Genomic DNA, 26,734 nt, shown 5'->3' with positions numbered 1-26,734 from the left:
AGGATTTGAGAACAAAACATGTCTACAACAAAAGGTCATGGATAGTCTGTCATTCTCCTCGCCTCGGCATCCCCAGTACCTGAGAACAAGAGGAGGAAGAGAGAGCTCAGCTGCAACAGTCTGAAGACCTTTTGGGGAATCTTCCACTTGACATTCAGACAGAGCAGTAGAAGAAGCTGGCACTGCACCAGAGAGAAACACTTCTGATCTAGAGGGTCTGTTCAGAGCAGTTCAGTGCCATTTATTTGAGCAAGCTGAGCAGGAAGAGTTTGGTATCAGTTGGTTATTCTCACACTATAATTTTGCCTTTCGCTGTGTCTAGGCTTGCTCAATACCCCCCAAGGAAAGAATGGCATATATATTGTGGCACGCTCCAGAACTAGGCTTAATCTCTGGTATTACTGGTATATTTTCAGTGGTGGCTCAGACTAGGCTCTTTTTTCCACAATCTCCCTTCTCCCAACCTGACCTCTGGTAAGAGCATAACTGTTATCATGCAGAAACAGTCTTCTAAACCTCTCACAATAACAAATGGGATTTCACATAATCACATTTTCTCAGCTAAAAATAACATAACACTCTCCACTTATTTAGACTGTTCTGCTCATCGTAATAGAAGTGGACATGTGGAGTGAGACACCTTGCTCCCAGTACAAAAGCAAGATTGACCAAGCAAGACAAAGTTTGACTTCACAAAGCAAGTATGGTTTGCAATTGTCTGCAGAACATGCAACAATACCCCATGCTCCTTTTATGCTTTGTATTCCGTGAAGTATTTTCAAGCTGCAGTTCAAAAATTTAATCCAACTGTATATCATCTTTTTAATTACACTTTTTCACTCTACAGAGGAAAAGCATAAATTGTGAGGCTATTAATCTTCTGTGGTTCAGAAAATTTAGATAATTCAAGTTTTAAAAAGTGCTACCAGAAAGAAAACAAAACTTCACAATAATTACCCCAATGAAAAAATGAAACTCCTAAATGAACCTCTGTCTCGTTGTAACAAAGCTCATTTTCCTTCCCTTCATTTACGTGTACTGCTGCTGGGACACAGCGTTGTGCTTCAACTTGTTCCAAGACATAACTCTGTTCATCTCTCTGTTTCTGGCAGAAAAGAGCTGAACCTACACCCCAGAACAATACGCCCTGCAGGGAAGCTTTCTGAGCAACCCTTCCAGGTGGCACAGAAACAAAAGAGAGGTGTTTTCCACCAGTTTTCTCCAGATAAGAATTCTTTCTCTCACATGCCTAACATCCTGCCCAGCCAGCATCTTTCCAGTATGTGAGGAGCACCAGTGCTACAGCGAGCTGAGGGCAGATCAGCCAGTGGGGATTTGGTCAGAAACTACACAAATAGTCTTAAAAAAAAAAAAAAAATCCAAAAGAAAGAATTCCCATAAAGAAGGGAAAGAAAAAAAATCCGGAATAAATAAATATTTAAATTGACAAGGTTCTCCACAGAATTACAAGGCAGATCCTCCAGTGACATCATACCTGAATTGAAACTTTGAACAAAAGAACCCCCTACTCCTGATGGCATTAAGACTGAAATACTTAGCACTTGTGTGTGCAGACTTACAGCACACTGACAATCTTGTTCTCTGCATTTGAAGGTTAAGGTAATTTCCTTGAAGTCATCAGCAGAAACAGAATACATAACATTTGTCTCACAATGTATTCACTATATAATGCTGTTCAAATATCTTCACACCTTACTTAAAGCCAGCAAGATTCCTTTCCTATCTTCACAGGGGATCTCTCACCCTAATACAATACTTTTCTGCTTGAGTAAATAGCTCTAGCCTGTTCCCAGAGTTAAGTGTACACAGTAGTTTTTATTGAGTATAAAGCCATAAAACTGCTCAGCGAAACAGAAAGGAAAGTTCCTGGAATAAATAGATGTCCCATCAATTGTCTGAATGACTGAAACAGTGAAAGCAGAAGAGATGCATGAGCTTGGATACCAAGCTTAACTTTTGCTCTCAAGAGGACAGATTGCTTTCCCTAGGATTTATGAAGAGCCAGTTAATGAAGTGACTGGACTTCTTTAGCTCTTTTTATAGCCCCAGACTGTGTTGCCATTAACATATAACATTTTCCCTAGCAAAGATCCAGTTAGCACAGCTTCCTGCATCCTTACATTCATATACAGCCAAGGTCTTTATGTAATTATGAACAAGTTCCTCCCTGAGGATTTGTCATCCCTCTCCTTTCTTCAGAAACTTCCCTGAAATACATGCATGTCTAGGTGGCAAAAGTCAATTATCTCACTTTTCTCAAGCCAAAGTTACTAATTTTTATTTTTCTGACACAGGCACTATCTGCCTTTTAGGGAAATCCAGCTAAGCTTGATCATATGCTAATAGAAGCAGTTGTTCTTCAGGGTCAATAGCAAAGAAGATTCTCTGTGTTCAGAGGAATAAGTACAGGGAAAATTGTGACAGTTGAGAAGTGAGAAGGAGAACACATCAGAGGAGGAGAAATAACAGGCGAAAGAGAATAGAAAGAAATATTTTATCCCATGGAGGAAAATGAAAGTGAAGAGAGAGAACGTGAGCAACTGCTAATGGTAATTAGCCCCATCCCCACTACAACAACTCCCCAGGGTACCCTAGGGACCACAGGTTGTGACTGTGACACACACACACCCCTGCAAAGGGCAATTCATGCCATCTGCCCCTCAGCCAGCCTCCTCATACCAAACACATTGAGGTTATTGATGTGCCATGTCCTGCCTTTACTGCTTCCACACCAAATGCTAAAGAAATGTACTTTCTTCTGCCCTGCTTAGAAACAGAAATGTTAAGCCACAGAACATCATTGGTGGTGCAGTTAGATTAGGGAAAAAAACCAAACAATACTCTTATGCTGGTGGGACATTTCCTTAGGGATTGAGGAAATAAGCCACACTGGTTTAGCTAGGCCATGTTGCACAGTCTAACCCAAAGACCTGATGTCACAGAGTCAGACTGGTGGAGATGAGAAGGAACCTCTGGAAGCCATCTGACCTGGCAGCCTGATGAAGCAGGGCCTTCTGGAGTTGGTCTAGTCGTTCTACCTTAATGTTAATAACAACTACCCACAGTGCTATAAGCATTTTCCTTCAGATTTTTTACAGTAAACACATAGCAAATTTATTTACCACTGATTCACTTTCCTTTCTTCTTAAAGTTAAGCCCATAAGGGCATAACCCTGGGAAACACACTGCTGTCCCTAAGAAGTGTTCTTCCACAGCACCATACCCCACTCCTACTGGATGAGAAAATCTTTCCCTTCACTTTCTTTAGGAGGGATCCCCACAAGCAGGAAGAGAGAAAGGCCATATAAGACAGCATGAGTGCCCATCTCCTGCTGTTTTGAACTGGATTTTATGTGATTTTATGTGCATTTGCTCCCTGCTTTATTTCCACAGTCATAACAGAGAGGATCTCTCTGTCCAGAACGAACTGTCAGAGACTTTGCTCCTGCTGAACTGAGCCAGTAAGTCATTCACGTCTTCCCCAGATGTTTCTGTTTTCTGAACTAACAGGAACCACATGTACTCCTGGCTCTCCCTGAAGGTCTGGGCCAGCACAAACAGAGGAGGGGGGAATTCCCCACTTGACTTCAGGAACCAGGTGCCTGCAGGAGCAGGGTTGGTCCAGGATGCTTCCCAAGTGAGGGCTCTAACAAAGAACCACTCCCAAACCACTGGGAAGAGGGCACACACGTGTGACCAACTGTTGAAAATGCCTCTCATCCTCAAAAGATTTTAATCCTTTTTACACTTCTAAATAGCACTTCAGTGTCTTTGATACTTGTAATATTGATTAAGCACTACCTGCAGCAAACTTACCTATGGCAGCAGGTGAAACAGCCATGCAATTTAAGATATGGATAATACACAGTAGTGCCCTGTTTGCTCACTGAGTTTTAGTGCAGAAGTCTGTATTTATCATAATGGCCATCATGTAATCAAAGAATCTAAGCTTTCCCCTTAGCTTTTAAAAAACCAAATACCTTGTAAAATACTCTTATCTATTCTCATGTTTCCAAATATCAATACAACTATGGTCAATGCACAGCATGTCTTCAGTCAAACTTTGTGGTCAGACTTTAAGAGAGGAAAACCCACAGAGCAACACATTTGCAAATGCCTAAGTCACTAATCTGACCATTACCTTTTACTGACGTTTTTTTTTAATTTACTGCATACTGAAAGTTAAATTTTAAATATAGGAAACAAACTACAATTTATGCCAATGCAAATCTGAGCAAGGGAATTCAGGCCAGTGAATACACTTCAAAAATAACTAGAAATTACAACTCTACCTTTTCCTTTCCAGTGTTTGGTTTGTGGGTTAGAATTTTTTCCTTTGCTCTCTCATTCTTGCATAGATATTGGTCAAAATCCCTTGCAGAATGTATAATTTCCCAGGCTCCAAAGACATTATATTTAGTTATCAAAACCAGGTATCAAAACTCTACTTCAAATTTTTAGAGTCTTTTATCCAACACACAAAAACATGTGTTTACAGATGCTCACCAAACCCAGCATGCTTAAACTGTGCCACAGAAGTGATCTCCAAATTTATAAGGAGGTACATCAAACCCAGCATTCTTAAACTGTGCCACAGAAGTGATCTCCAAATTTATAAGGAGGTACATCATGTTTTCAGCTTAAATGTATGTGGCTTATTGCCTTTTAGTTCTGACTGCTAAATAGCAGCACAATTTGAAAATACAAGCTTCAGAGACATATGACTCCTGGGTAAATGTATTTCAGTAGCAGCACAGGCTTACACAGTAAAGCTGGAAAGTAGCCCAGTGATTTTCTAGGATATTTCTTTTCCTTTGTCTAGCTTTGGCCAGACTGTATATATTTTTACTATTGCTTCTTTCAAGGTACTGGCCCTCAACCTGTGCTCAGTGAAAGGCTTGGACTCCTGCAGAGGTCCTATGAATTCCTCCACTGAAACTTTAACTCCTAAGTCAGTTTGAGTCCCTTCTTCACAAGGGCACTCAGACACGAGTAAAGAACAAATTAGAGAGAATCACCACATCCTTATGCTGGTATAAAAGAAAAGGAAAAAAAAATCAGACCACCCTAATTGTAATTCTGCACTTGCAGTTTTCAACTTTTGACATAGGACTCCAGGATCCTTTTATACACACTATCAGAGAACTTCTCTGCCAATAGCCTGCAAGGCATGACAAAGCCACATTTTTTGTCCAGGAATACACTAAAACATGGGGTTAAAGTTCATAATTAACTACAGCTCCATTCAAAGTCCAGTGATCTTAATGAATATCAGTAAATTTCAAAGACTGTCTTCTTCCAGATGAGCAAAACGGATTCTAGGAGACAAAAAGAGCTTGATTTCTGTCTCCATGTCCCCAAGAATTATTATTACTTTTAATGAAACACATTGAGGGTCCACACTTCTGTCTGCAACTTGGTTTATTTTAGCTGGTAATGTAGTTAATAAAAACCAGGTACAAACGTCATCCTGCTTTAGAAGCACATCCTGGAAATTGGACAGCTCTGCTAAAGTCATTATAAAACAAGATTTTAAGATACATCTAAAAAGCCATAAACCAAACTGTTCTTAATATGTCATAAAAACTGTTTATCTATGTGCATGCATTGAAACATCTGAGGTTGCACTTTTCCATTTATAGGGAAAGCAACCCTGTCAGAGAGACCACACACTATGTCACATTTAGTACCTGTTAGGAAATTTCAGCATGATTTTAATTATTTCCAAGCTTGGTAAATCCCTTTCTGTCTCCTTGCTGGAAGGGTTTACATTAATTAAAATGGAGTATCCTGTAAACTGTTTAAATGCCTAGAAAACTTCAATTTGCATGCTAATTAGCCAATTCTTCTTCTAATTGTCCAGCTACAGCCTTGGCCACTACAACATAAAATGCAGTTTCACAGGTAGCACAGTACCTAGAATGCCATCCAGATGTCCCTGTATTGCTCTCAATACCTGTGATGAATTGTTTGTGCTATCTACAGAGTTATCCTGCACTGACAGAAAAACCAAGAGGGAGCAGATGGACCACTTAGCTGCAGTGACACCAGACTCAGCTCCTTCAGCATTTGTAGCTAAAGGGTAAACTTCTAGAAAAGCTGGGACCATGAACCTGCTATCCTACATCTATGGCTATGAATCTTCAGAAATTTGCATATGCAAAACCAAACACTTTCCTTCATCTTAGGATACCATCTTCAGGAGGCAGGACTATCTGGGATCCTGCCCACCCGAACCCCAGGGAAGAGCTCAAACAAGGAAAGACAGATACAGAGACTACACAAGAGGAAACAATACCTTTGCTGCAAATTATATGGGCACATGGGCCAGGAAGAGAGGCCTCACACTCCATTTTTGGATCCAAGTCCGGTGCACCTGGACATATAGTGGTGTATCATACCCTTGATAATCAAGGCCCAAGGCTTAGGTGAAATATCTCCCTCATGTTGGGCTACTCGCAGCATTAGAGCCTACAGGCTCCTTTTTTCAGAGCAGAAATACACTGCCAGGTGCAAAGCAATAACCCTGTAGTCATGCTGGGGCTTGCAGCTTTAAGAAGTCCAGCATTAGAGGTTTCCATACACAGTTGCCCTGGCAGAGGGAAAAACTGAGTTATGACCAGCAGAAGAAATTCTCCTGTTAAAAGCCAAGCTGGGGTTGGCGTACGCTGATCTGCCCCTCATATCATGGTCTGCAACGCACAGGGGACAGCAAAAGGCAATTACAGGAATAGATAAGAAAGAAAGCCTCTTGGTCCCCTTCCAAAGAGACCTCAGCATTTCCTAGCAAAGGGCAGTCTTCACCTGCAGCCAGACATCTCCCTGCTCTTCAGTCTGGCCAACAAAAGGAAACCTGAGAGCTTAATCCATAGTAATTTAAAAGAGTATGTGTTTTAGTTATTAATAAGAACATTCCAGGGAGTAGCAGAGTTTGTCCATATAAGCTGGCTAAGACAAAAACCTTAAACATTCTTGCATGTCCTAGTTCACAGCTGGGATGCCCACCTCTCCTGACAGAACTTGCTCTGGTAGCACAAGCTTTGTTCTTATTTCTCAATGAAAAAATAGGAATAATGAGATCACCATACTCTTTTATACATTTTTCCCTTTGCAGAAATAAAAGGGCAGATTTATGTTTTTTTTCTCCATACTGCTCTTCTACTTGGAAAAAGACACACATATCCTATTAAGCAGCGTCATGCTGCAGTAGGACTGAACTCTGTTCTCCCAGTGTGAACAGATCACATAGAGATTTTGATATCACAGAAATGGGTCATCTGAAGTTTCCTTGGTTCCCGATGTTGCAAGTAAGCTGAAGCTTTCTGGGAGTAGAGGAAGGGTGTTTGTTACCAAGGAAATTCAGCTGGTCCTTACAGTAACAGAAGATGGATTACGTGAGCAGAACAAAACTTCTGGTTATGCCTACCCACAATAAATACCAGATGCTTCCAATACATTTCTGCTTCACCTCAGGGTGGAGTTCCCAAGTTTTCAGGACAATATGCCCTAGAAGTCCTTTAGACACCTGACTCCCATATAAAAGGAGGACAACAGCCTGCCCAAAGAAATCTTTCTGTGAAAGCTTTCATGTAAGAAGATACAAGTACCCCAGTTGAGTTTCCTATTGTTGCAGGAGGAAAACAAAATTTTTACATAGCCTTTACAATAATTAATCATTGAGTAAGGAGTGATTTCCATAGAAAAATGTTGTATTGCCAAACATCTTCCAAACAGATGAACATTAGAATCGTTTCTCCCTTGCATTTCAGGAATTAGTAAATAATGCTGGGGCCAATTCCCAAACACAAGGTGATTTCAGTAGACCACCTTGTTTGGGGCCAACCCAGAGTTACCAACAGATAAATATAATCCCTTAAATTATACACCACTGGTCATGTCTGACAAAATGCAAGCATACAACAAACTCAGGGTAGCACAAAGGCAAGGGCAATCGTGGGATTTAGGGGCAGAAAAGTCTCTTCATTCCCAAATGATAGATACATCAGTTTCTCCAATAAGGGGGTTCATTGCCAGGTTTAGAGCATGGACTAAGAACCCATGACAGGATGCAGACACACATGCTATGTCAGGCATTTGAACAGGGAAGGCTGCAGACCCTGAGGGGAACAACACCATGAGCTACACTGTGAGATGCCTTAATTCCTTATGTTCCTTGCATGGCCTGGAATCCCAAGCAGATTCATGAATTTCACTCCACAATCTAGAAACAGAAGAGCTAATTTTAACACCAGCACATCAATGCAGCCAAGCCCCTCACCAAAACTCTACTGGGGCTTCATGTGTGCATTTCAAGCCATAGCCCTCACAGCAAGCCCAGCACTTCCCTAGGGAAAGGGATGGGTGTTAAGAGGAGATTCTAGGGAAGTTCTTTGCTAATCACACTTTCAGCTCCAGGAAAGTGTTCATGTCCCCCAGAAATCTTTTCAACAAAATTGCATCTGAATGCCAAAAATAAAGGAAATGAAAAATGACTAAAGAGCAAATTAAAATCACATAGCATTTAATTATGGAATCAACAAAACGTTGTGTTCCTGGAACAAGCACTGTGCCCCAGGCACCTCAGCAGCTGCAGCCCGGCACTGAGAGAGGCTGAGTCTCCTCAGCGTCCCACTGAGAATCAATGCAAAAATCCTGCTACACGCCCGGGGTTCTCCTTCCTTTCATTTTTAATGTTTGCAGAACTGTCTTGAATGTGACTAACTAGAACAACTGAAACAATGGATGTGGCTTCTGTAAAGCAGCACATAGTCAGAGAGGGGTCACAGTCACAGGGCTGGTGACTCAGTGACTGCCCAGCATCACTGTTTCCCCCCACACGTGTCCTTATAGGCTGATCTGCTTATCAGGATACAACTACAGGCTGCCATGTGATCTCTGTTTAATGGAAGCAGAGTCATGGTGCATTTATATATTCCTTTAAAAATGTAATTGATGGACACACCTCCTTGCAAATCAATTTCAAGGAAATGTTAAAGCTACTTTCACGAGGGGAAGAAAAGGTCAATTAATAAGAAAAATATAATTCAAAATTAACACATTCATTCTCATATTAATATAATTTTTCTAAAGTTCTTACTGTATTATCACTATGAAAACATTGTGCTGAGAACTGTTTTCTTTCCTACATTAGAAAATCTGTTGGCTCCTCCCATCCCTTAAATTTACAACAGTTTAGAAACTGCAGCTTTTGTGATGTGAAAAATCTAACAGCAATTCTATCTGTGCTGAAAGACTGAGTCTCTCTAAGGCTGCCCAATGCCTGCAATATCAAGAATTACTCAACCTGTCTGAATATGAGATATATCCTTCTGAAATCTGTCAATAACAACTGGAAAATCTATTATGTCATTGGAAAAAAAAAGAAAATGTGGACTTGAGCAATGGGATTGCTTTGTACCCAAGTTTCCATATCACCTGTATTTTATTTTAATTACATTGAGCAACTAACTGCGATTTCTCACATCTCTGGTGAAAAAAATATTTTTGCAGCTTTTATAAGATTCTGAAAAAAGAGATGCTCCACTCAGTTGCAAAAGCTAATCCAAGAGATGAGAAGGGACCCTATCTGATAAAACAGGTAAGTAATTGCAAATATGACCAACTCAGTAAACACAGCATTACCCCCCTCCCTCAGTTATGCATACTGCATGCACTAAGCATTAAATATATTGGAGGCTGTACATAATAATGAAGATACCAGTGCAGAAATAAAATGCTGAACTAAGATTCCAAATGCCTCTGTTTCTGACTGCCAAGTGCCAGAAAAGTCAGAATAAAAATGAAAACCGGCTCCAGGGAGGAGTCACAGAAAATTAACATAATAAAAATAATTTGTCAAAACCCATGGAAACTGAAGTCCCAGAGATGTACACAGTTCTGCTGCAGACTTAAGTTTTATGGACACTTTCTCTTCTGGCCACAGGGCCCCAACTGTCTCAGACCAAACCTACTGACAGGCCGGTGGTTCCTGCTGAAAGTTCTGCCCATACGCTTGGCAGAAAAAGCACTTCACAGCCCCTGCAAAGCTGCTTCTAAAGCTCGCTGGTGTAAGGTTACACTTTGACTTCTCCTTACTTGGAATATGACTGAAAATACCACTCGTTTTGGCAAGAAAACTGAAAGAGATTCAGGGTAATAGAGGTGAGCAGTCCAGTTATTAGCATCTCAGCAGGACCCGCTCAGGGATGCACTTCAGTCTCCACATACTTAAGAGCTAAGACAGCTTCAGTCTTGCCTGAAATTTTTCTCCCCTCCCCACTCCCACAGGATTTAGTTCACTCTTTGGTGAACAAGTACTGAGTTCAGGAAGCCAAAGAAAGTCAAACATACCACAGATGGGTACTAAGCAATCATCCTTGAGGGTTTCTCTGCAAACCATAATCCCTACTTATAAAAAAAGCACCCTCAAAAGACAAAACCCCACCCCAACACATAAAGCTCTCCCCTCCTCCTCAGTCTCCCTTTCAGCCACAGACTGCCTGGAAGCAGACATGACGTTTTGGGAACCACAATCCAGGCAACAGAGAAAGGATTGATGGACTATGTGTTGATTCCTACTGACTCAGTAACCCCTTCATGGGGTTCACAAGCTCACAGTTGGAGAAGGCAAGGCAAAGGAAGCTAATACATTAATTTACAGCATCTTATACCTTTTTCTTTGCCATCTGCCTGCTTCAAATAGAACACATACAAGACTTCCATCAGGAGCTGACAGCTCTATATAAAAGTTATCAGGTTAGCATTTCCTCTCCTGCACAGAGGGTATCCTGTATTCAACATATATTTTTCCCGTCTCTCATCTCAGAGGGTGGTCCAACTGTGTGCTGTGGCAATTCCCTTTCATGTTTTAACTCTGCATTTATAAGTTATGATATAAAAGGATGTGCAGGCAGAGTCTTTCTCAAGTTTTCACTTCACACATAGACAGAAATGTCAAAAAGTTCACAAAGTAATCAAGTTTCTTACTGAAACTACAAAACACAGCTAGTTATATCTACTTTACCTCTTCTATTAAACTTATGGATACATCTATCTACACAAATATTTTTGTATGTATATGCACCCAAACACAAGAGCTGTGGTCCCCATACAATTTCTGCTCATGCAATTACAATTCTGTATATATACAATATAAATATATATATATATATATTTATTTATTTATTTATTTATTTTTACTCTTTTACATTTACTCTGTATATATAAATAAATTATATTTAAATTATATATAAATAAATACAAAACCAGACAGAATCCACAGCAATCCTGCCAGAGTAAATGCAGTGCAACACAGAAATCAGAAGGTTGCAATGCAGGTGAACCCAGTCAGCCTGTTTGCCCTCAGTCGTTACCACTGTGGACACACTACACATGTGCTTCTGTTCTGCTGCTCATGGTTTGACATAAGAAAAACCCCTTCATTTTAGTTCCTTCTCTGGCCTGAATTTAAGGAATAAATAATCCCCCAACCATTTAGGAAAGACACGGCCCCCCTTTGCTTTCATTTAAGGCTGCCAGCTAATGAAGCAGCTCTCAGCTGGTGGAATCAGCTTGAGGGCTGCGGACGGAGCCCTGCTCGCTGGCAGCAGCTGCCACCTGCCTCTCACCCACCACGGGCAGGACCGTCGGGGGGATTTTAACTGAGCCCTGTAAGCAGTTATGGAAGAAATGGAATGAACTACTGGCAGTTAAAACACATCCTATCCCACAAAGCCGAGCTACAGCAGTGTTTTCACACTGGTGTCCTAGCTCTATTCGATCGCACGCTTAACAGTACCAAGCTCTTACCACAGGAAAACAACAGCTCATAGGCAATGCATTTGAACTCTTTTCTGCCTTGTATTTCTCCATATAAATTTAAGTTGGTGAACATGAACAAACATATTTTTTTGTAGCAAGGAAAGTAGGAAATGACCATTTTCTCTTCATCACTTGCCACATGCAGAAGTGCCCCACAGCACAAGGTAGCGACAGAGCCCTGGAGCATCCCCTCAGGTCTCATGGGAGGCCTGGGGGGAGTCAAAGCCCCGCACAGAAGAAAGCTTTATGTAGGTAGCCACAAGCTCAAGACTAAACATGCCTTCCCACAGGAGTTACCAAACCCTGTTGACCTTTGGTTAGCTCTCCAAGGGACACCTTCCAGATTTGCTCTTTCAACTTAATGCCAGCCTCTGCCACAGTCAGACACACAGGCTCGTGAAACACCCCCCATTACAGTACCCACCACAAGTATCCCACACACACTCCTCCTGACACGGCCACGGCAGGGTGAAGCTGGATACCCCACAGGGCACGTACTCACCCCTCCTTCGCCTCCAGCCCAGCAGCTCCCCCAGGCCCAGCCGCCATCCCGCAGCCTCCTGCAGCAGCGCAGCTGCCAAGGCACCGGCGCACACCCCGGGAGGAGGCTCAGCCCCTGATCCCACGCAGCAAATGTGCCGATTCCCCACTGCCAGGGCCCACCTGCACCTCACCAGGGCTCGCTGTCCTCGTTGCTCAGCCAGGTGCGCTGCCTCTCCTGCCTGCCTGGCTGCTGCTCACCAGCTGGGGCACTCGCTCGCACACTCCCGTGCCAGAGGTAGAGCTGCGTGCCTGCACACAGAGCTGCACCGGCTTTTCACATGCTCCAAAATGCCTGCAACCAGCAGACATGAAACCAAGGCTTATCTTCCCTGACACTCCAGTGCCAGAGGTAGAGCTGCGTGCCTGCACACAGAGCTGCACGGGCTTTTCACATGCTCCAAAATGCCTGCAACCAGCAGACATGAAACCAAGGCTTATCTTTCCTGACAGCATTTTGGGGGCTGATCGAAGAGAAAAAGAGGCCTAAAATGTGAAGGTTACTTTACCACTTATTGCTCTGTGTGTTCTCCATGTGTTTTTCTAGCATGTTTTATTTCAAACCATCGTCATGGGTGAAAAAAAAGCCTTGTCAGCCCCATTTTTTTCAGATGGGGAAACAAGTAGTGGGAGGGAGGAAAAATTCTGTGGTGTGCAATAGGCTAGAGTAATCACAAAACCCTCCCTCTAGAGAAAATAAATTAATGATCTTTAGAGAAATCTTGTATGGTGGACAACTAATTAAAAGTATTGCTCAAATGACCATACGGGTCCAGATCCAGTAGTCTGGGGTTTTTTTCCCCCCTTGATCTATTGTTGTGAATTTTTCCCATGACAGCTGATAATACCTGCCTTCTCATTTCCTGAACCAACCTGTTCAGACATGTAGGACGGGCTGTAAAAGGGCATGAAAGCAGTGCACCGCTGAACAAGCTGGATTGAGCACTAGGATGTACAGAAGCAAACGTCATACAAGGTCATGCAGGTACTTTTAAAAATCTCATCCTGGCACAAAGCCTAGGACTCACTGATATCCAGAGGCTGTATTGCCATGCTCTCATTGACACCAAAATGTCACAGGACAAATCACGTGAAACTACTCTTCAGTAAGAAAAACACTTCTAAAACAAAGAAGATGCCAAATGACTGTGGGATCACACACTCAATTATGGTCTTTTGTGCCAGTGTGCACTGGTAATTCTTGCTTAGGGATTCATGGTGAAGGCAGCAGGAACACTGCTGTGCTTGAAGCTGCCAATACCCATACATTGGTGGTATCAAAATCAACATACATTCCAGCAGTGCTTTTATATGAACCCCTTGTTGCAATTAAATGTGTTGCATTAGATATATTCTGCTGTTCCAATTTGAAAAACATGTATTTTATTACCATTTTAAGACTTTATGTATGATTTTATAGGGCACTATGTAAGCTGGCCTAACATTCTGTGAAAGAGTAATCCTTAACCCAAAACCACAGTCAGGAGCTTTACAAATTAATTTTCATTTCTTCATAAATTATTCTCTTCCAAGATTAGGAACACACAAGTAAATCACTGAGTTCACTTTGCTGATTTGCCACATTTTTCTGAACAGCAAACAAAAACATTTCTCTCTGGAGACTGAAATTTCAACAGCCATATTGGTTACCTTTATCCATGAATTAGAAACCTGAACTTAGTTTGGAAAAAGCACATCCATACTCATGCCTATATCCTTAATACATGTTTAGGTTACAATATTCCCTGTAAAAATTGTGTGGCACTATTTTTAGCTTATACGCGTAGGCAATTCAAACCAGCTCATAACTAATCTTAATAAACAAAACATATGAAGACTGTGATTGCATGTGTGTGATTGCGTGTGTGTAACTTGAGTATGTCGCTAAGGAGCTTAACCCCACAGCCACATCATGGGTCAGCAGCACTACCAAGCACAGAGCTGAGATTGTTCATATTCAAGTTCACACTGGATCCCACAGATACTTCTAGAGTAACTGGTTGTTTATTCAAATGAGTAAAATATTTCCTAAAAAAAAATTATTAATGTTTCACATTCTTAGTTCCAATGCTTCATTTCCCAGCAGCACACATGCATGGGTTACACAAACACAGGCAGGGCCAGAAAAGCTTACTTCTTTTTGTATTGTCAAGACAGTTTGATTTGTTTCTTCTCCAAGGAACTTGGAAGCCTGTAAGAAGGAAAAGTGCTGGAAAATAAGAATATAACCTTATGTGCAGAAGGAAAAAGAGCAAATAATAATGTTGGCCCTTCAGAGTTACTCCTTCTTGAGTTTGCACTAGATGAACGCTGCAATACAATTTTGTCACATTACCACAAGACTTTCTGATTTGGAGTAGGTGTAATGCACTACAGTGCCCACTGAAAAAACACCCCAAGACTAACCTCCAGAATGTATGTCCAAGAAAATTCCAGAAAACCTACCAATCTTACTGCAATTCATAATACCTCCCTACAGTTCTAGGTACTTCAAGCAGAATGTGATCAGGTAGTAATGGCTGAAGATAAGTAGATCCAAATAAGCTGCTGTGTTTGGGTTCAGCATGGCTGGATCTCTGGATAGCCATTCCTTCATTGCATTTCTTTTGTTGTTGCTTTGGTTTCAGTGTTGCTTTTGGGTGTATTTTGTTTGGTTGGTTTTTTAGTTCAGACTTATAATAACATAGTTGTAGGCATGGATTTACGTGAGGGTTTTATTTTTAAATTTAACTGGACATAGGACTTGTCACTTTCTTTTCTAGATCATCAGCTACTCACCACTGGTGGACAGCTTTCTAACTGACTGCAGAAGTCAGTGTATTGATATTACTACATAGAAATGCATGTCTTGCCATGACTCTGCAGAAGGAAAGACGGTGCTCTAAACAAAGTAGGATGAAAGCATATCTCTGTTACCATTTCCACAATGTGTCTGTGCCATTGCTACAAAAATGTATTACATGCTTTGTGTGTTGCAGAGGGACAACAGCAAAGGGATTAGGATTCGGTAATAGAAGCCTTAACTTCAGCACAAGAAGTAAAACTTACCTCAGTCATCACAGATGGCAGAACTAGTAGTTTTAACTGTAATGAAACACATAAATCCTGGAACCAGGTCAAGGCCCCCTGAGCTCACTTTTTCTCAAGTATGTAAAGAGACAAATTTACAGTGTATGTACTGGAGCAGAGACCAAACATGAGATGCCACAGTAGAAGAACTGAAGGAGGTACCATGGCTTCAGGAAGCCTGCAGCCCCATCTGCTCGATATGGCTTCAAACCCACAGGGGGTTAATACAGAATCACAGAATCTAGCTCCTCCACAGAGACAAAACTACGGAAGTGACTGTCTGCTTGTGGATATTTTAAACAAAAAAGAAAACATATGGCCTCTGGAGCTATGCTTGCTTTTTCTCCAGCTGGTATGACACAGAGAACAGATAGTCTGGGCCTACAGCTAAATGCAAAAGCTTTATTCCAAGGAGCAATTAGGGAACAATCTAGGGAACATGCTGCAATTTTAAAAGTTTTGAGATTAGCAAATCAGAAACAAAAAAATTGAGAATGCTCATGTATACTGTATATAAAAGCAATGTAATATAATCTTACTGTATATAAAAGCAAAAATTTTTAAAAGCACAAAATATCTTAGCTGTTTCTTACCTGTGTGACTAATATTTCTGCAAACTACTAAAGACAATTTAGAATTAAATAATTAAGCCCAGCCTCTTCTGTCACAGATGTTAATTTGTAATTCTACACATACACTAGTAATGAGCAAAAATTAAAACTGAATAATGGGCTTAATTCAGAAGGCTGTAAAGAAAGATCAGTTATTTCATTTATAAAATCATAAATTTCTTTAAAAATGTAACCATGTGGATTAAAACCACAGTTATATTAAATAAATAGTCAACGGCAGTCATGATGTACATCTTTAAGTTCAAGTCTTGAAACACACTGATAAATACTTCAGAGTACAAACTCATTTGGTAGTCTGGGCCCAAATGCTGAGCCAGTGTGTGCAGACAAAGCCCACTGACTTCTGAACCCCTGCAGGAGTGCCTATGGCTTGTAGGGAGCTGGAGTTGTGCACTCCCCAGGGACAGCAGGGCCAGGAGTGATCTTAAGAAGTCATCTAGTCCAACCTCTGCCAGAGGATGAACTTGCCTTAAACACTGCCAGAGTATGAAATCTGATTTAACTTTTATACAAAAACTTAAGTAAATTATTTTATAATGTTCTCAGGAAATGTATTGCAGGACTTTGCAAAGTTACCATCAGGATTATTTTCTCCTAATGCCTAATCTGAAGCTGGGCAATTACCTCTTGTCCTATGAATAGGGAATTTGGAGAACAAGATTCGGGGTTCTTTTTATACTGTCTTCTCTGCAAAAGCTTTTTACAAATGTGAATACTCCTTTAGTCCTTGCTCCTGCAGACTAAACACACCAAATTCTTTCATGTTTTACATGCGAAATAATGTTGTCTAGCACACTCATCTTTCTTGTCTCTCTCTCCACTGGACTCCTTCCAGTTAGACCACAACCTTCCTCAAGTGTGGTGCCTGAAACCAGATACAGTACACCAGCTCAGACCTCATTAGAACTTATTAGGCCTAATTAGAGTAAAAGGTTATTTTGTGTGAATTTAATGGGGAATGTTTATTTATTCAGTCTAGTATGAAATTTGCTTTTTCACAAAAACATAACATTATTGACCCATGATTAACTTGCCACTCACTGGAATCTGCATGTCCTTTTCCACAGAATTACAATGAACCTGGTCTCCTCCAATCTCTTTCTGTTAATTACTTCAATTCAAGACTTTATATTTGCCCTTAATGAAGTAAATCCTACTTACGTCATGTAATTTCAGTAATTAATGTAAGTAACTTCTTGTTCTAATCTATTTCTCCAATACACTTTCAGCTTTTATCAGCAATAATTACGTGTAAATGAAGTATCTATTGCATAATCCAATTTATTTTATAAAGGATATAAATTAGCTTAAAATTGATTTCAGGAAAGGCCTCCTTATTACATCTTCCTAGGTGACAGTGAATTGTTAACAACAACCCTAAGTATAAATCAGTCTTGTAGATTCTTTTAAACTGTGCTTCCTGCATTGGCTATGAAAACATCAAAAGCAGACTTTACCAACAGCCCCTTACCAAAATCACAATGTGTCACCTTTCCAGCTTCCCCATTCACAAGCCAATTACTCTGTTTGAATAACAACACTATCATAGAAGGAACTGTTACAATTAATCTTTCATGGTATTTTCCCTTTTCTCTGAGATTATGTATAAAAAAACAAAGAACTCTTGAACTGAGAAAGACATATAGAAACTATTTTTTCCACAAGATGAACATTAGAAAAAAATAAAATGCATATTTCAATTTGTGAAGATCTCCCTGTCTTTGCCAAAAAGTAGTCCACATTATCTTACACATCAATAGATCAAGGAAACATATAGTTGTCCTTACTCAATTCTATGTTCTTTAACAGAAATGCCTACTTCTTCAATATACACTCCCTGCATCTAGGTTAAGATCCTGAATTAAAAGCCAATCAGAACTGGCCTCTCTTCTTCAACAGACTCTGGTGTATTCTGGATCACTCCAGTGGTGAATGGAAATTCTTTCCCTATTTGCTACATTTTATTGAAAACACTGTTGTCCAACACACTCAGAAGTAGTAGGTCTTTAGTAGTCAATTTTTATGTACAGGTTATGTTATATAGATGATATAAAAGGTTAGTGATGGACACATGCTGCACTAGGTTCTTCAAAGGCACTCTGATGAAACCACATTAGGCAACTCTTCAAAGACAGAGAGCCAGACTTCATAAACCTGATGGAGGTCCTGATACAAATCCATTAAATATCACATCTGTAATAGATTAATCTAAACCACTTTATTTAATTGGTCTTATCATTAATATTGTACTTGATGTTACAAATAAATTATAATATTTAATTTATAAAATTTTCACATTTCTTTGTAAAACCAACAATAGGTTTAAAGTAAAAAGAGCTTTGTTGCAGCAACAGCTTTGTTTAACTTCAACAAGATTGTAATATTTTAAGAGTAGAGAAATGTGTAAACATCAATATTCATTATTTTCTTCTGTACACATCTGTGTAAATTAGTTGATATAAATATAATTTACTATAGAAACATTTTTTGTTTGTTTATGCTACACACAGTTCTATGCTGGCATCACGTACTAGTTGATTCATCTTTCGAAGAGTGAGATTTATTCCTTTTGCATTCAAACCCCCAGTATGTCCATTGCCAGCAGTGGACTTCATGTTCAGAGAATCAGACTCACAGTGTCAGAAATCTAAAATTAAACTCCAGTACAAGATTATAAATAATCAAAACTGAATGAATTATTTTAATACCATAATTGCCAGACACTTAAAGGCCATGATCAAAGCCAACCAAAATCAATGACTGTTTTTCCATTGACTTAGCTGAAATTTACCCACAGTTTCCAGTCTCATTTTAGTTTTACAATTTTATTACAGCATGAAGAGTTAGAAGTACGTAGCATCAGAGCTTCAGTGTAAGAAGTAAGGCCTCTAAGTCTTTCTGGGCCTCTTTATCCTGAAAGAAACAGACAACCATGCATCAATTTAGAGATGATAAATCCCTTCATTTGCCTAATACGTGCCTATCCACATTTCTTTACTAACAACAGACATAACACACAACTGCAACAGCCACAAAATGTAAAGACTGCATAATAAGTTAATTTATCAGTGAATACAAAAATAAAGTTTGAAGTGAAAACAAGAGCCAGATGGCGGCCCTCCCTTTACAGCTCTGTTAAAGCACTTAAAATGTTAGCCCACAAATACCCTTCTCAGCAGACCAGTAAGCTCTTCAGCTTGGGATATAATTTTTATTGGTGTACTTTGCATAAAATATTGCTTTGCCTTATACCTGATGTAATCTTGCATCCTGACCACATGCAGTTTCTCTAAAGATGTTCTGTGATGTTTGCTAATGATTTATTATGGAACTAAGAAGAAAACATTGGGAAATGTAATTAATGACATAGGTTAGATTGTGGTTTCAGTGCATACAGCCGCACCTACCTGTAATAGCCACCATGGGCTGACTGCATCCTCAGTATCTTCCAGACTGGGCTCTGCCTATGCTACTGGGCTCACAGCAGAGTGGGGCCAATGTGGGAGCAAGAGGCAGGTGACCTGCTGTGCTCAGAGCCAACACTACATTGTACTCCTAGGGCAGCAGGAAAAGGCTCCTTTTAGGCCAATGTTTTAAGGGCACAGTTTGCATGGGGCTTTAAACCGAAGTCAGGCCTAAGACTGTCTCACAGGTACCCAGAGACATATGTTTTGGCTATTGCATGTATAATCTGCTTGGAATGGGGCACATGCATATAGGCATGTAACCACAGTACAAAAACTCCATTATTCTACTTATTTTTAAATGTCCCCTGGATATAATCCACTATCTTTAGCTGCTGCACTCTGGTTTAAAATCACATTTCAAAAATGTCACCACCTCATGCTCATAAGGGTCCAAACACCCAACACATGTACCCATGGATATTTAACAGTGCAAGTGAAAAGTGCCTGCACATCACTGATTTTGTGTAAGTATTTCTAATGACAGAGACCAGTAATGATAATGCCTTGGGATATTCTGAAGGAAAATACTGTAGACAGTCAGTGAAGTAATCACTAGATTTCAGGATCACTTCATTACTCAATCAACCAAAGAGCTGGAACAAAATACAGAACATTTTGGAATATATTTTATGGGTGAAGAAATTCCTGCTTCTCTTTTATTTTGGTTAGTTGTCTATAATGTCATGGAGGAACAGAGAAGAATATTGAGATGATATAAACCATATGCCAGACATGTCAAACTACATCATATTATTGGTCTGGATTAAGGCATTAATACATTAGCTGGACACTTCTCTTGGAGTTACTGCCTTACTCCTACTGGCAACAATAGGCTAAACTATCTGCCTAATCATTTATCAGAGGCCTTTAAAGGCACACACTGCAAAGCCAGTAAGCTCTTGCCAAAATACTCTAACAGCAGGAAATGTCATATAGCACTGAGCACCCCTTAAACACCACGTCACTACAGGCTATCTGGAGCACCAGGCTGTTGCTTTCAACAAAAATTGAAAACCTCAAAATTTTCCCTTAATTCAGGGAAAATACACTCTTTTCTGTACTGACTATGGTCAACTTGTGAAAATGATTCTAAACTCCATTAAATAAAAAAAAGTAAAAAGCCAGATATTATCCCATGGTAATAAGAAATCGAAAATTGTATCTGGTATCTTAATTGTATCTGGTTGTACTCTTATGACATTTTTCTAAGTTGAAAATTATAAAGGTTCAGGTTTTCTCATATCTGAATAGTGTTCAGCATTTAATGAGTTGATGGGATTCTCTACTCATTTTGCAGGATACAACATTTTAAAAACAAATCTCCAAACTTTGGATAATTGTCTCTTTAGAAGTAAAGGATTATATTGGGCAATGAGCTGTACAAGTCACAAAGGTCCAGAAAACATTGGGCAATCTTCCCTGAATCTTCCTCTGGGCTTAAGAAAAAGAACGGAACAAAACCCAAGATTGTTCTAAGAACTGTCTGGAGAAGAAACTGCAAACGTGCAAAGCGTTCTATCTCTGGTTTGCCAGTTCTAAACAGGACTACGTCAGTTAAAGCAGGAAATATTGTTGCAAACTGCTTAGCGGGTTTCATTAATTGAGACAGCAGCTTCCAGTCAATAGGAACTCATACTGCAAAAGCATTGAAAAAAATCAGTAATGGCATTAAAAACAGAGCTGAGAATGGTCAGTGAAGGGAACTATTATGTCACCTTTGGAGAGAGTCCTTCCAGACCAAGAGGTGTGTCATGCTAAAAAGAGAGAGAAGCCACAACTCTGTTCAGTGTACTAGTTTCTGGTTTTAAGGGTGAAAACTTCATTATTGCCCAAAGATTGGCTGCTAATGGAAAGAAAAAGCCTTAAATCCTGTCTTGGGCCAACTCTCTTTCTTGGTTTCTGGGTCTGTGGCTTTCTGAAAATGAATAATAAGGTCAGGTTTTTTTTTTTTTTGTTTTTTTTTTTTTTTTTTGCTTTTTTTTCCCCAGATGGCAGGGTTTCTCTTTTAGAGCATGGTAAGCAGAAGAATGCAATATACTAGCATCAGTCCCATTTGTTCATCCTGAGGCTTAGTTCAGCACTGACTGAATACACAGCCATTTTCAACCTCGTCTTTCTATTGTCAAGGCTTACATTTATTAAACACTCCTTATATCATTTTCAGAGTTGAATATGAGTTCAAAATGTTCTGCAAACTGCTACACAAAATGTATTCAAATTACAGGATCAGGGACTTTATTTTGCGTTATTCCTATTTTGTTGCTTTACATTTATGTTTCATCATTCACAGGGGATATGCACAGGAAAAAAAGACCTGGGAGGCCAGGGACTGAACAAGGGGAGAGAGGGAGTTGAAAACAAGGGCAAGAAGGAAGAGAGAGCTGGTGGGAAAAAGGGAATGTTGGCTTAAATGGAAGTAGTCCACATTTTGACAGTTCATTTTTGCTGAAAAAAAAAATTACTGATACATATACATGGAGAGTTACATATATAAATGTGCATGCAAAAATTAAATGGTAATTAAAACCAAGATAGAAAGATAATGATTTTACCTTCCATCTCTGCTAATTATTTCCTTATGTGCTAATACACTCAACCCAGGCACTGCATATGTGTGCACTTGTTGACAAAGTCCCAGCTGTCAACAGAGAATGATACAGCCCCATGACCACAACCAAAATGGTTACACCAGCCAATGAAAATATAATCGTGTGCAACCACTGCCAAATCCCAAGCTGACATGCATCCTGTAGGGTTTCACTGAAGTCAGCAGGGCAGCATGGTATATGCAATGAGCTGGGCTGCAAGGGTGGTCCAAAGCTGTACTCTGATACGCAGTAACAGCAATGAGGTGCTGAGAGACACTCCTGCTTTTGGGTACAGCTGTATCATTCCCTCACAGCTCCAGGAGAAATCCTGGACTGTAGCAGAAGAGACTCCCAAACATGCACAAGGGTTGTTAGAGAGCAATAGATCTTGTGGAGAGTATAAATCATGCAAAGCTAAATGCTATCCTATCCCTTTTTGGTTTCCTGACAGACTCACAGATGGTGTGACTGTAGCATGCACTAACAATTGTATAATACCTTGAGTTTTCTCCTTTGACATTGTAACACATTAATGCCACCATCCACATACCACCTTCTAGATGACTGCTGTATGTCACAAGCTGGTGCATTCTATGTTCTTACATATTATCACTATCTTCTCTGGGGATTAACCTTAACTTCTCAAGGCTTTTGGGATCAAGGCAAGCACAGCTTTAAAATATGCAGCTGTCAATAATTACAGATTTTTGGATATTACTTCAGGTAGAGGGAAAATACCCTTTTGCACTTAGAAGAATACAAATAAACAGTTCAGCTCAGTCAAGGACTACTGTTGAAAAATTACAAAACAGCAGAATACAATTCAGAATAGTTAGCAGTCATGTAAAATTTTAATTGGCTAGTTCTTTCCTGACTTGAAAGACTAAGTTTTCACCTATGATCTGGTTTTCTTTTACTACTGTACACAATGTAGAGCATTTCGTGTTAAAGACACTATCCTCTTTCTGTCTGGCTGCTGCCTCTCCCATGATGGGACCTACAGCTTTTCTTTCTGCACTGTGATTGCTGAAACAGCCTGAACATAAACACATCCAGTTATAGCCCCCTCAGATAGCTGCTTGTCAAGTCTTTCCTTCACCCTGTATATTGCCTCCAAGACAGTATATTTCAAAATCCCAGGAGTTTGACTTGGCCCAGCTACTCTACAAAAATTCAAAATGGGTTTTTGCCAGTCTATTTTGTAATCCTGGAATGTTCCACCACCCCTGTGAATACTTCGTCCACTCTGCCCCTGCATCATGAGAATGACAGTGGAGGAGACACACTCCATACTTTGGGGAACTGGCTGCTGACCATTTTTGCTGGACTAAGAACTATGCTAAAACTGTGTTAGCTTTGATAGAATGTTAAAACAAATACTGTGTGATAGTCAGTTTCATCATAAATATAATAAGCTTGGTATTTATCAGGATAAACTTCATCCTTATGCATGAAACTGTGACACCACAAAAAATATCTTCATCACTTTTTGGAATAATTTTTAGAGGGAGAGAATAAATAAGTAGACAATGCAAACAAATTTTTTTCAAGGACTTCAAAAACATGCAGATAGAAAATTGATCTGATCACTAAGATGGAGAAAAATAGACTATTCTTTGAAGTGCAAAATAATATAAAATATGGGGAGTCTCAAATTATTTTAGCAACTCTTTCACAAATGTCTCACTTTCCCCTAGAATTTTAGTTTGAAATTTGATTTCTTTATAATGAGTTTTTAAAAAGTGTATTCCCTCAGTTTGAAGCGGTCACATTCACTGTATACGAAACCACTAATTAAGGAATAGTTTTTTAAGCACACTTCAAAAATTATTTGGCTTTGAGTGGGTGGTAGCTATTAGGAAATTCTTGTTCAACTCCACAAACAGTACTAGCAGGAAAACAACAGCCTAGAATTTAAAATGAACACAAATCTGAACACTTCGATTATTTTTCAATTGAAACATCATTGATTTTTGCTGGCCATTTGGAGGACAAATGTGCAAAAAAAAATCTAAAGCAAAAAATATTCCCTGAAAAGCATGACATTTTATATTGAGCTGAAGATGTGGAAAGAAAATATTCTGGTTGATGAGAAAACAAAACCACTTTTATAAGGTTAGCCTAAATTACTCAGTTTTAATTGGTAGTTTTTTTCAAAAACAAGTCATAATTTGTAACCTTCACTTTAAGAACAAGAGTAAATTACTTTTTTCTCCTCAAAATCTTACTTAGAAGGACAGACTACAATAGCAGCTTCAAATAAGATCTGTTGGAATATCACAACAAGTTCTTCTCATAGGTCCAATCCATGGCTGCTGGAGTGGGTATTTCTTGGAAAAACTTGAAAATCCAGATAGACAAATGGTCTGTTGGAATGGAACAGCTGATGGGTGCTGAAATTTACACTCTGACCTCTCTTCCATCCCCCTGCAAGTCCTATATTTTTCCTTATAGACAATATTAAAAATGCAATTAATAGCCAGGGAAATCAATTATGGTGTTGTACAAAAAAGTGTAAGAAAACTGTATGAGCATGAGTTGTCCTCAGCAGCTGCATTCTTTTGTAATAATTCAGCCATTGTTGCAGCTTATTATTACATTTATCACCTCCTCCACATGAGTTTCAGATGTCACTGAGGCTGAAGGCAGAGTCTTTAACAAGTCTCTGCTTCCTGCCATTCTACACCTGGAAGAAGTGAATGTCATAATCATGAATTTCTGTAAAATCTAAATCTCTCCCACTTGTTAATTTCAAATCTGAATTGCCATCATTTCTAATTACTGAGAAGGATGGACTGCACAAAATCACCAATAATTTCATTTTTATTCCACTTTCTTAGCTTTGGAGAAGTTTTTATCTACATTTTAAGTAAGACTTTCAGCAACTCAGTGCAAATAGATTTCCTTTGCATTTTTCCTGTTTTCCTGTCTTCATCTCTTCCAAGACTACACTTTTTGTAACACAACTGCTGCTTTTGAGATTCATTTTTTAAAAAATGTAGTAGAGACTAGAACCTTGAAATTTTAATCTCTTTCTCTGCTAGGCTATTAACTCCTTTGTGGTGAGCTTACTGGTCCTACAAGCAGAGAGTTCATTGTCATGCTCATGCTTGTCTCCAGACACAAGAAAAAACAGTTCTGTGAGTATTATACTTTACAATTCTACATTGAGACTTGAAATTCTATGAGTTCCAGCCTTGAAAACTTACAATAATCTTTATTATAAACAACAAATTAGGGTCTTATTCCCCTTACAAGCAAAGAACCATGTGTTTAACCATACACACACCCACACACACCCTCCCCACCTGTTCTGTCTTTCTGTATGCAAGACAGACACTCATGATTTCAAAATTAAATTACATTTTTATCTTCAAATTAAAAAAAGTAATTTTATTCCACCACAATAGTCCACCACATCTGGTTTCAAGAGCCCTTCACAGAGTCACACTCAGCAAGGCTTTGAGCACACTACAAAGTAATGAGTCTCAGTAAGGGTAATGCAACATCCTCTAGATGAACAGAGCAGCTGTTAAGCACTTAACAATAACTCACAGCAGCCCTGAACATTGGGATCTCTTTTACTGAAGGGGCAAATGTTTCCCAGGACCCTGAGGTTATCCACCTGGGTAGCAACCAGAGAAAAACTGGACAATTTCATGTCCCATGCACCTCCAGCAGTGAAGTACCACTATACACTATTTATGGCCAAGGAAGGACTGTATGATTCATTGGAGGTTTTTTGTTTAGAAAGGATAGAGAAAGGTCTTTAAAGTTGCACTGTAATATCAGCTATGTTTTTCCAGATGTAATTGGAACCAAAGCTCATATATTTCCTTTTAAAATAAAAAGAATACATAGACTGATAAGTTAAAAATATGCCAAACTATTTTTAAAAACTGTCCTCTTTTAAAAAATCCTCCTGTAACTCTTAATTTACAGGGCTCAATCAGAACTTGTTTCTTTTTTTGTAATTTCTGTGTATCTTTTTTAAGATTCAGAATAGGTTTGAAACAGACGATCTGATTTTTTTTTCCTTTAACAAGAATTAGCTATGTTTGGAAGCCCCTTTTACCCCTTGAATTAAAACAAACTCTATAAATGGTAGAACAGATGCACAGAAGGGATATTTGGATGTGACATAACACTCAAGACAAAAATAATATCACTTAACTCGAAATGTTATGTGAAATGAATCCTAGAAAAAGTGTCAAAGAAGTGTCCTGAGTTACAGCAGCTGAGAATTTGACCTGAGAATTAAAATGAGCTATGGGCTACTTTACTGATGCCAAGCACCTCTGGTTCCCAGAAGTCACTGGAAACTGTGGATGCTCAGAAGCAATAAAAAGTAAACCACTGTCTATGATAATTTTTCTGCAGGATGATTTTTATCATTAAATACTATACATTTCCTCAACGTGGCACCTTTCCAGCAACTTTGTCTCTCAGTCTGCTCCTAATTTTATGCTTTTATACAAATACATGTTTCTCACTAGAAGCCAACATCTAAAAACAATAAAGGAGTTCCCCTGCTAGAAGAAAGAGAAAACTCATATGACAAACTATGATTACACTTGGGAATGATGGGTTTCAGATG

The 26,734-nt window shown here is 39.4% G+C and overlaps 1 protein-coding gene across 6 annotated transcripts in view; it reads right to left on the bottom strand.

Moving 5' to 3' along the window:
• The window catches only part of RMDN2 (regulator of microtubule dynamics 2), a 144,855-nt gene that overhangs the window by 78,884 nt on the left and 39,237 nt on the right, over positions 1–26,734 (bottom strand). For 4 of the 6 annotated variants that reach the window (XM_068185310.1, XM_068185313.1, XM_068185312.1 and 1 more), the window contains exons 11-12: positions 19,490–19,637; positions 18,892–18,995 (exon numbers count right to left, since the gene is read on the bottom strand). The exons of 1 other annotated variant lie outside the window; for it this stretch is intronic. In XM_068185310.1, coding sequence (XP_068041411.1) covers positions 19,521–19,637 — 117 coding nt within the window. In that variant the 3' untranslated portion in view covers positions 18,892–18,995; positions 19,490–19,520. Of the gene's footprint in view, positions 1–18,891; positions 18,996–19,489; positions 19,638–26,734 lie in introns of those variants that run through there. One more of the 6 variants, XM_068185315.1, reaches the window with a different exon arrangement.

Source organism: Anomalospiza imberbis, chromosome 3 (genome assembly GCF_031753505.1).
Source record: "Anomalospiza imberbis isolate Cuckoo-Finch-1a 21T00152 chromosome 3, ASM3175350v1, whole genome shotgun sequence".
Classification (NCBI taxonomy): domain Eukaryota; kingdom Metazoa; phylum Chordata; class Aves; order Passeriformes; family Viduidae; genus Anomalospiza; species Anomalospiza imberbis.
Note: the sequence above shows the minus strand (reverse complement) of the source record. Positions and strands in the feature narration are given on the sequence as shown.